At 28.9% G+C, this 11,633-nt stretch overlaps 1 protein-coding gene across 1 annotated transcript; it reads right to left on the bottom strand.

Moving 5' to 3' along the window:
- Positions 1–5,969: 5,969 nt before the first annotated feature.
- On the bottom strand, positions 5,970–11,360 carry LOC137931100 (uncharacterized). The gene is made up of 6 exons (XM_068774500.1): positions 11,143–11,360; positions 9,402–9,607; positions 8,214–8,349; positions 7,620–7,753; positions 7,065–7,269; positions 5,970–6,280 (listed from the first exon to the last, which is right to left on the bottom strand). The coding sequence occupies exons 1-6, from the start codon at positions 11,180–11,182 to the stop codon at positions 6,186–6,188; spliced, it is 816 nt and encodes a 271-aa protein (XP_068630601.1). The 5' UTR covers positions 11,183–11,360; the 3' UTR covers positions 5,970–6,185.
- Positions 11,361–11,633: the final 273 nt, after the last annotated feature.

Here is an 11,633-nt window from a genome sequence, read left to right as displayed (position 1 = left end):
ACTTTTTGTCAAAAATTCGATTCGCGGTCTCCAGTCCAGAGTCTTAAGGCATCAGCGGGCTATTTCACCTGCCTATTGCCACTTTAACCTGCAAGTCCGCGTGGTTATGTCGATTACCTTCGATCATCTATGGCTCTCTTTATTTCAGATTTGATTTCATTTTTTATATTAAGTGTAAATATATGCTGCAATACATACTGTATTATATATTAAAAATATTATATATATTAAAAAGTGAAAACAATTTCACGTGTACAATACGTGAGAATGAAATAAAAGAGCGCAAATGTTCGCTTCATTCTATCTTGTAACATTATATGTACATATTGTAGGCAACAAATTTGATAGGACGGCAGACGGTATCGTATATCAGATAAGCGTATCTAATATCTAGATTATCTGATGTAAGCTAAAAGTGTATAGGAAACAAAATACGGGTTTTGTTTATGAAATTTGGGACATCTTGTTAAGTTTTTACTTTTATGTGAAAGTACAACTAAAATGCATATGTATGGCTGCGAGGTACAGAAAATTTAGTTTTTACTCGTGTACTAAATATGAGCAAAACTTAATACTTATGCATTAATTCAAAACTACTACATAGAGCTTAAAAAATGACCTAAGCCAAATAAGAATTTATATGACAATCAACATAAGGCATATATGATTTGTTTTAGGTTTAAAATTTTTAACGGAGTGAATGTATAAATCATTTGTTAGCAAAAAGCTTAAAAGATTTTAGACCCATTTCCAATCACCCTATCTGATGTGTTCACTAGGAAACATGTTGCATTGATTTATTTTTTCTATTTATTTGAAAACGCAATTTATGTTAGATTATTATTACATTATTTATTATTTCGGAAACCATTGATTTTTTGTTAGAGTGTACTATACTTTAAACGAGAGTAAATGAGCTATTTATCCACTTCTTCAAAAGATTTTACGTTTCACTTTGTATTATTATTTATTAGGTTCCAAAAGTATTTTCCTAATAAGAGATTACTCATATACGTACACACTGAAATAAACCGCTTATGCAAAATTGACAGATAAAATTGAGAATGGAAAAGGGTCCAAGCGAGATTAGACTTTAGATAAAATTTCCATAGATATGAAAAATAAAACGGAACTTATTTATATCTATCATATTTATCTTAATTATGTTTTATTTTGTTAATTAGCGTCGTATTGTTTTATGATTAAGGATATGTATCGGAAATCGGAACAATGAGGAGGAAATATAGTAGAGAGCCATACAAATGCATGACAAATTATGCGTATTAATTACATTCGATCACGTAACAAATCTTCAAAGGTCGTCGTTGTTATGGTTTTAAGAGATGGGTTATATTTTTCTATAATAATCTGTATTATTTGAGTTATATCTTAATACAACATATATTTCATTGAATATTAATAATTTTAGTTTTGACAATAATAGCGATGTGTTATTTAAATAATACATAGTGATCAATTTTAAAATAATAGGAAGTTTTTAATGAAAATTTCATTTTTTTCTATTTTTGTAAACCATACCGTTTTTCACATGATTACCCAAGGTAGAAAGAGTTGCGGATAGTTTGTAGCCACTGAGTACTAAATTAAAAAGTACTTTACAAAAACACAATTACAATATCAAAATGCCGATATTTGTATTAATCATTATCCGACATATTTTTGGATCATTAGTTTATATAGGAATACTGTACCTCTAAAGTAACAGTATAATAACATAAAAAATCATAAATAATATATTTATCCCATGAAAGGTAATATCCATGTCAAAAGTAAAGCTAAATTTAAAGTATGTCTATTAATCTGTTAAATTAAGTCAGCAATGGTAACGAAGAGTCACAACGGGGATTTTTATGACCGTAATCTACGAACTAAGTGTCAGAAAGCAAGTTAAAGAATGAGTAGACGCGCCTCGCGTGCGCCGCTTCTGCGTGACCATTGTCCATCGATCACTATTCTTGTGAGATACGACACGAAGGACATATTTTTTTCACACGAACTGCCCTTTAATGACCAAAGTAGGCGCAAACATTTTTTCTACAAATACTTTGTCATTTATACTCTAACGTAGTTGAGTATGAACAATGGTTTATAGCGCACGTATTTTCTAGGCCTTTTTTATTTTATTACACGTAAATATCTCATTTACCTCTACGTCGTAATGACAAGATGTTTTATTTTATCAATATTCCACTGATTGTGCTATTTCTTCGGTATTATTTCGAATCATTATATTCCATATATTTTTCTTCTGGGGCTGTTTTCTTAATCACTGAGTTTCAATTCTTTTTTTACTGGTAAAGTACTCTCTGTATGTATATTTATTATATGCAATGCGGTTAAAAATACGTGTCGTAGTAATTAATTAAATTTAAAATTTATTACCAGTTTAAATTCATAAGCCCTGTTAATTGTAATATTTTTATTAACGAAATTGCTAAATCATTCGTTGATTTTTAATTATATCTTAATCATTATAATGTAACTAAATTACGTACCGAAGATAGTAATCATTGGAAAGTTACGGTATAAATATTCTGAATAACATAGTAAGGTTTTGTTTTCATGATTAAAAAATTATAGGTAAATTGAATTAATGTGTAGTCATCTCCTAATCTAGAATAAATGAGGTAGATAATAATAATAAAGTAACTGTTTGAAATTATTATCGGAGCTTCGACTAACAGGACTGTCCCTTTTAGGGTAGCCGTGAAACTTGTCAGAGGAGTATATTGCGTGACAAAACACGACTTGTGTACGGTAATCAGGTTATCTGGCCATTTGGCTACCGAACTAGTTGGCTTACTATCGCACGGGTCCGCAAGTACTAAAGCGCCCGCCTATCAGCTTTTACAAGTTGTCGGTTCGCTTCTACAAATTCAGATAAGAAAGAACTGAAACGTTATGTATCAAAGCCCTAATCATTTCAAGGTTTTTGTCTGATTTTCAACCTAGATTTCTACAACTATTATTTTACAAAGATTCAGTAGTAATTTATAACAATTTTGTTTCACTTGAAGATTTCTGATCGTAATTTAGACCTCTGAATTTAAATTTTTTGGCGTTGTATTACGATGAACTCTAACTTTATGGTCTAATTATATTGAAGTTATCTGTTATCTTTAACTGCGTTAATTTACTCACATGCCTTTAGCAACCACGATGATTGTTTTTATTGCTTTTTAAGAGCTTAATTGATTATAGTATTTCATGTAAAATATTAATCGTCAAGACGGGAGAGAGAGGAGAGAGATAACAAATTATATAATAACAATGTACGAAATTTTTCTGATACTTGATATAATTTAATCAACGCATTATTTGTAAAAGTTAACTTAAAACTTTTAACCGCTAATAACTGTTGATAATGATTTTAGTGTTTTAAATTTCTTTTTTTTTATTAAATAGTACTTATATTTAAATCTAATATCCTGTTATAATTTAATATAATTCAAATTTTATGTATACGTTTATTTTTGTTGTAATTCTTAAGATTTAAATATATTTCAGAAATAAGTTTAAAAGTAATTTTAGAAATTTATTTCTTGGTTATAATTTGAGTAAGATATCAGAAAATAAACATAAAATTAATCACTATTGAAGTTCGTATACAGTACCGAAGTTATATCATCAACAAGTTGACACAAAATGAAAAGGGCCTGTTTTATGCGTCCATTGAGACCGTCTTGGAACAGTAACAAAACTTCGTTACGGTAACAATTCTTTGACATTAAGTACTAATGGCTCATTAAAACTTTACAGTGTCGCGAAACATTTCTGAAACGAAATTATTTGCACAATGTTCACGCATTTAACACGTAGGTAACAGGCTCGACCCCTTTGCGTGCCCTTTGTTATTAACTTGCAATGCGTGTTTTGCCACGACCATCAAAAGCGGAGCTCTTACGCTTTTAACATTAGCTTCCAAGCAATCAAAATTTTATTTTAACACGGGAAGAGAGGTGGCTCATGTCATTTTGGTGGTTTAATTATTCTGATGAATCTCGTCGCCCAAGTCGCTTTATGTAAATGATTCTTTGCGTGCGCCATTACATCGACACAGGCTTACAAACCGGCTGTCACGTTATACTTCATTCGGGGTAAATTTGAAGACTATCAAACATAATGGCTTTATAATTATGATAAATTTGACTTTATAACTTTTTGATTAACCTCTTATAAAGAAAGTATTAAGTAGATAATGTAGATAAATGCGTACGAAATTTATGCGAAAGGTTGTTCAACGGATAATCATTTGAAATTAATTTTTAATTTTTTTTGTCTTAGTGGCTCTTTTATAATCGCTTATTAGCAAAGTTACTATTGCGTAAATATTAACGTACGCGTTCTTTAAACAGCTGACATTTTACAAACCTTTCGTGAATTTTTGGATTTTTTTATCTATTTAGATATGTTATCTGCTTAGATATTTATAAGTAAAATAAATGATGTTATATTTACTAATTCTAAAACGTTGTGTATAAATTTTAAGTTTTCTTCCATGATCAAAACATAAACTTGTTATATTATTTAAGTGTCTACAAATAGTAAAAATACTACTCGAAAATGTCACATCATCAATTCATCAAAATTGGATATGAAAAATTGTTATAAGCGTGTAATCGACTGCACAATATTGCTGACAAAAGATCTTAAATAGACGTCTTTGACAATTTAAACGATATGGGCAGGATAAGAACCAGATTTAAAAACCTTTGAAGACGATTCACTTAACAACATCACAATGCCTTTGTGAATAATTTTTCCCGGTTTAAAGCTTTGAGATGTAATTTTATAGAATCGACAAATTCTTTTACTGTCGTTTATATACATTGATTGAATACAAAAGAAAAAATTAGCAAAATTTATGCTAACTGTAATAAAAACGTTCCATTTATATTTGTAATTAAATATAAAAAGTAATTATTGTTTACAATACCTAGTGTTGTAATAATAACCAACTGGTAATAAGATGACTGTCGTACAAGTTGCTTGTTGAATGGTAAAGGATTTATTTGTAGCTATTTTATGTAATGTACAGAAATAATAATAAATAATTTGCAATAAAACATTTTTATTTCAACCTAAATAACTCGGTAAGATACAGACTACAATATAATTTTAATGACAAAAGCAATAATTTTAAATAATATTAACTTTGGTAGATTCAAGCAAATTAATAAATGTGATGTTATAGAAAGTGCACAGTCAGAAATTCATCGTTGTTTCAGCTTTTGGACGACCACTGCAAGGCATATGCTTCCCTTAAATATATATAAAGAGGATATACTATAATCGCCATGATTGGCAGGCAGGTCGGTATTTATTTATCCGTTTTTAAATTACTTGGTTAAAAAGAACAGTTTTTAAATCTTATTGACAGTAAGTGTTGTGATGTGTTTAAAAGAATCACGTAAATTATTATCATTTCATTGTTACAAGGAAGACTAATAATATCAATTTTACACCAGGAAAATTTTAATTGTCATTCGATAATATGATTTAAATTAATAATTTAAACAAATTACAATAATTTAAACAAAACAACCAGTGATATTAATAAAAAAATATTTTGTAAATGAGATGAATGAATTTGTAAACAATATCAGTTTGCTTATAGTTCTACGATCCCAATTGAAATAAGCAATAAGGCTACAGCTGATATACACCTAGGTCTTGATGTTTTAATTTTATAACATCTAGAAAATTGTTTACAACTTTTTAACAAACCCGCAATATCTTTATTCTTAAGTAACATTATTACAAAATTTTCTCTTCAAATATGTACAATCTCTTCAGTGTCAGTATATCTATCTAAGAAGGCATTTCTAATATTTCATATTTACATCTAACTTCGTACATTTAATATTTTTTTTAAAAAACAGGATAAGCGTTGTTTTTGGTAATACTGAAATATCTATAATTATAAACGAAATGTTATGAATAATTGCTTAAGATATGTCAGTTATAAAAGATATGTATCCCATAATTAAGACAACCAATTACAATATTTTTACACTTTAAATTCATCTTTTTTGCCTAGAGTTATGCCAAAAACAAAATTAAAACTAAAGTATTCTGTAACCTTTGCAACTTTTTCGGTAAAACCTACGGAAAGAAGTCAGTATCATAAACGCTTCATGTTTGAATGTATGCCAACAAATTTATCACGTTTCTAATTGCATTAAAGAATTGAGAACAAAGATAAATGAAAGTGTTAGCATTATTACATTCCATGTAGACCCTCCGCATGCACTTTTCACTGAAACAAACAGAACTGTTTATTAGGTAACCTCGCTTGGTAAATCATAGAATTAAATAATTGCAAGAGAAAATTAACATTAGTACAGTTTCAGAATACAGATGTTTTGTTTGCATTTTTAAGCCAGCGATGCGCAGACACAATTCCACGATTTTTTTAAAAATTTTTTTTATTAAATTAACAATTATTCGTGTTATAAAAAATCATCGACATCTCTTATAACTGGCAGGGATTTAATTCCACTATAGTAATTTTAATAGTTTTCTGAATTAAAATATTTACTTCTTTATAAAGATTCTAAATATACGTTAAGGTATAATTTTGTTAACATCTCTATTATTGATCATTTCAGCCGTAGGAAATCAACTCTTAGACATATATCTGCCATATAAATTCCATTTAAGATCGATTGGAAGCGTATTATATTCAGCGTCTTCCGACATCACTATCAAGTTCGTCTCTCCACCTTATGGTTCCTATAGCACAAACGGATATTTGCTCGGCGCACTATATGGTCTGTCCAATGTTACTTCAACTTGTCGACCCCCTGGGCTATGCTGTATATTTCCTTTGTTTACGGATCTACACATTCCCGATTCGATCATGCAGGTAAATTCCGATTATAGCTCTCTCCATGGCTCATTAAGCGACTGCGAGCTTGACAATCTCGACGGCCTCTTTTAACAGATATCTTATTACAATCTAACACTAAAAGCTCGCAACGCCTAAAAGTTTGAGAAATGACTGAATAACGGTCTTAAAATAAGATTTTTTAAGATCTCACCTAATAACATAGCTTCTTTGCTATCAGCGAGTTGACTATTGCCCACTACAGCTTCGCTGCCTTCCCTCCATGAGGGTGCAACTCTAGCGGTACACCTCACTTGCATTGTTTTCCCTGTAGGTACGTGAAGACCCAAAGCAGTAGATACCAAACCGTGCTGGTGTTGAATTGGAGGATATTCAACTAACAGTGCTGGATCTGTCACCTAAAGAAAATATATCGTTAGAAATTATTATCTGATTTATGTTTTTTTGTGACTCGCATTATGATAAACGAAAAATGTTTATAACAGAAACCTGGCAGGTTCATTGTTTTTAAATTAGAAGAAGAATTTAATTGAAAATATTGTCCCCATAATTATTAATAAATTATAAAAGCAATCAAATAGAAACTGTTGTAAGTTCTTAAAACTTGTCACAAATTTAAAAAATGAAGCCAAACTTTGGAATAGAAGTTACCACAGAAAAAAAAAGTTATGGGTTAAAAATACTCTGTATTTTCAGGAGGAAATGATTGCTGTTAATGAATACCGAATTTGTAAAGCAAATAAAGTACCTTTTCACCGTCAATATCCCAACTCAGAATTGCCGCCGGGTACGAACGACCCGATGTGCAATTCAGAAACATGGAGTCTCCTCTTCTATTCTCTTGTTGGTTGCCTGTTATTCTGGGGCCTTCTCGAGGCAGATCTGTTTATTATTAAAATCACTTTTTTAACATTCACATTATATTAATCAATCATTTTGTAAGATTATTATATTTATAAAAATATAGGACGTGTATACGCTTTGGTCTTATCCTATTACTATTACACTATTTCATGTAAAACTGATGTTAATTACTGTGTTTATAATTATGTATCATGAACAATAAAATAAACAATAATAATCAAAGGTACACCCAAAAGGAAAGAAGAGTTTAGACCACCGGTTACTTTGAAAACAATAATTTTATAATGATGTGAATGCTCTAGAGACAACAATTTTTTTTTTATTACAACGTTTCTACAGAGACAATGGACTTGTTTTATAGTTATAAATGTCATCACGATGGCTTAAATTTCTAGAATGTTGAAATAGGAGTAGCAGCTACGGATTTTTCCACGCAAAATTTAATTTAATAATAATAATACTTTAAAACAACATTTACATATAACTTCCATTTTTCCTTCACCAGCACTGGATGCAAAACTGGGTGCCTCCGCTGACACTTCACACCGATACTGGCCACTAGATTTCAATGTCACAGGATGTAAGAAGACTCGTCGGTCATCCGATTTTGATAACTGCAAAAATTATTACCAGTTCTTGCGATTTGTATAAAAAAATTCAATAGACATTAACTTAGAATTCAGATACTACGCGTCTCTGACACAATTAAAAATTATTATATAAAAGAATCGAGTAAATGCATTATGCTATAATTTGTCCCGAAGTACATTTTGTTTAATAGTCAATTCAGAGTTATGTTATTGTGGTAGTATCGTTTTTGTGTAGTAAAACGATTAGTGTAAACGCAATTATTGTGGTTACTACAATTATAGTCCAATAGTATAAAAGTGTTATAAATTAAATCAAACGGTATCAATGCTATTTTTAAATTTATATTCAAACTAAAGCATATAATTTTTAAATTGGTTTAAAACATAGGAACTACGGAAGATTTTGTTTCGTATTTATTTCAATAAGGTGTTTATAATCAAATCTATTGTACAGGATGATTGGCTATTGGTGTAAACACTTTAAAAGGGAGAATCTAGCTCCTAAGTCAGCAAAAACTTTGAACTTTTACAGAAATTTACGATTAGTTTATGTAAAGTCTCAAAAAAACTGAAATATTACAATAATTTATTTTTTCCGTTGAAATGCGACTTGTGATAATAGAAAGGCAGAAGAAGGCACAGGTAGTAAAAATAATTAATTTTAATATCTAGTAATTCGAATTTAGTTAACGAGTTTTCTTAAAATGCTATCGTTAAATAATTTAATATTTCTTAAATTATTTAAAAAAAGGGTGTAACACACATTTACTGCATATGAGCTATACATTTACCCATTTAAAGATTTTACGACTATCACCAAGTGTAAGTATATTTATATGAAAATTTGTTATAAAATTTTGTATTATTGTGGACTTAAAAACGTGTATTATACTCAAAGAATACACATTTTATGTTCATCATGTTCTTAGAGTATGGTGCTCTTGATCATTAAACATGATCTTCATTTCAATGTAACTTAATAACTAAAATTGTTACATAAATATCAAATACATTACTTATTTACCTTATTATATGATGTTTTTTTACATTTATTGTGTCATTATCTATATACTCACGTCAACTTTGATCCCCTCTAACTTGTACGCATGTTTTGGTGGATCGTATTTAGGCATGTAGCGGTAGAATTCTTCATTATCTCTGTACCATTTAACTGAATACAATATGTCGTCGCCTAGTTCGTAATCGCAGTCCAACTGAGCCGGTTGCCCTCTTACTTTATACGATGGTACTGCCACTCTTACTATCCTAAGTAGCAACGATTCTGTAAGAATAATAGATGACGTGGTATCGCGTGGTATTCGCATAGTGTATTTAGGATGAATATAATTTAATTTGAACGAGGAATTCTGCAAATAGTATTAAAATTTTGGAGGTTTTGGTTAAATAGTCTAATTAGCGAAATATATACATTATATTATATTCACTTTTTAAATAATTTCTTTTCTATTATTTCATTTTGGCATCCTTAATTTCGTTCGTTGAGGTCGATTCTGTTATGTCATCAATTTTAGTATTTGTTTATTAAACAATATTAAAGGAATGTAATAACATTTTAATATGAGTAAAAAGAATCTGAAAATAGTAGAATCTAGCATTTAAGTGCAAATAAATTTAGCGGAGACCATGTATGTATATACAATTATACATATACATATATTACATATGTAAATGTGTATATATATATAAATATAAATATATATATATATATATATATATATATATATATATATATATACATTATTTGCTGTTAAAACTATTTTTAATAAATAATAAACTGACTATGTTTCTTATGTAATTTATAAAATTCTCAATATAGAAAAAGGAGAAAAAAAAGTTTTACAATAAACGAGTATCATCATTAATATAATAACTATGAAAACTCACACTTAATTGCTCTCTACTATTAAATATATACGTAATGACATAGGTATGATAATTAAGTAATGTCAATATAAAATATAAGAGTAATTTTCAGTTGAGTGCTCCGTCAGGAAAAAAATATTTGAATAAATAAGATAGTCGCAAACTTATTCAAGTGCAAATGCTTTCATGGTTCAGTTCGCCATTTCAATTTCAAAGCTCAAGAGTCGAAGTAAAGTTTAAGTAAAAGTAAATGCACTTTATATAATCAAATTAAAACTTTTGTTCAATATTTTAAATAAAAGTTTGTATTTCATCACAACTTACTTCATATTTACGAAATTTTTCATTGAAGCCCAATTATAAATGAATTAAATAAAAATTAATAACAGTGATAATTATTGCGTATGACTTTTTTGTTTACTTAAAGGAGATTGCTATATTTTGTATTATATGTAGCAAAGTTCTTTGACTGATATATATATATATATATATATATATATATATATACATGTTAAAGTAAAAATATTTACTTTAACATGTTTATATAAATCTATACATATATATAAATAAATTGTAAGTGATCACAAGCGATTACAAATAACAACAAAGAATCTACGTGACATACTATTTACCATATGTTGAAATTGAAAATTATTAATTAATCTAATACCCTTAAACAAAAAATGTAAATTTTTTATGTCAATAAACATTAAAAAAATTTTAGTATGTTCTACGTTATTATAGAACATTAAAGTTTTAATAACCCAATTTATTTCACACCATAAATATTGTTATACGGGCTATGTAAAATAAAGGTTAACTGAAAAATAAATTATCGACGAAGTAAATGAATTTCGTACTTAATTTACTTATAAGAATAATTAAATTCATATTTATCTGATTTGTTCAAAAATATTTAATTTTCTTTATTACCTTTTATAAGCAAGCCGACAATTAAGAAAGTGATGAACATCCTTAGATATTAAACCAAAAATTGCATCACGAGTCACAAATGTGTCATTTATTATTTTTGGTTATCACTTAACACTCGCGAATTTTGTCTTCTATTCTTACTTACAAATAACAGCTAAAATAAAAGCCGTTCGTAACGTGGTGTATTTAAATACGACGCACACGTCCATCACCTGAGAGCCCGGCGATCCAACTGAACTATGTTGGCGGCAGACGATTGCGTTTTCGACCGCTCACCCTGCGCTGAAACGGGGGTCACAAAGAACGCTTTTATTTGTACTGAAATAGAATTTATTGGAAGTAAATAATTGATTATGATCAACTTTGCCTCCATTTAATAATATTAAATCACATTCATTGTGATCGTAATGTTTCCATTTTCAGGATATAAGTCTCATCTTAGGGGGTCTGCAAAGGTTGTGTGTACAGCACAAATTGAAGGTTTGTAAGTT

The sequence above is a fragment of the Battus philenor genome, unplaced genomic scaffold (assembly GCF_028537555.1).
Source record: "Battus philenor isolate CCGP_79_NKW_IND1 unplaced genomic scaffold, ilBatPhil1.0.hap1 SCAF_7, whole genome shotgun sequence".
Classification (NCBI taxonomy): Eukaryota; Metazoa; Arthropoda; class Insecta; order Lepidoptera; family Papilionidae; genus Battus; species Battus philenor.
Note: the sequence above shows the minus strand (reverse complement) of the source record. Positions and strands in the feature narration are given on the sequence as shown.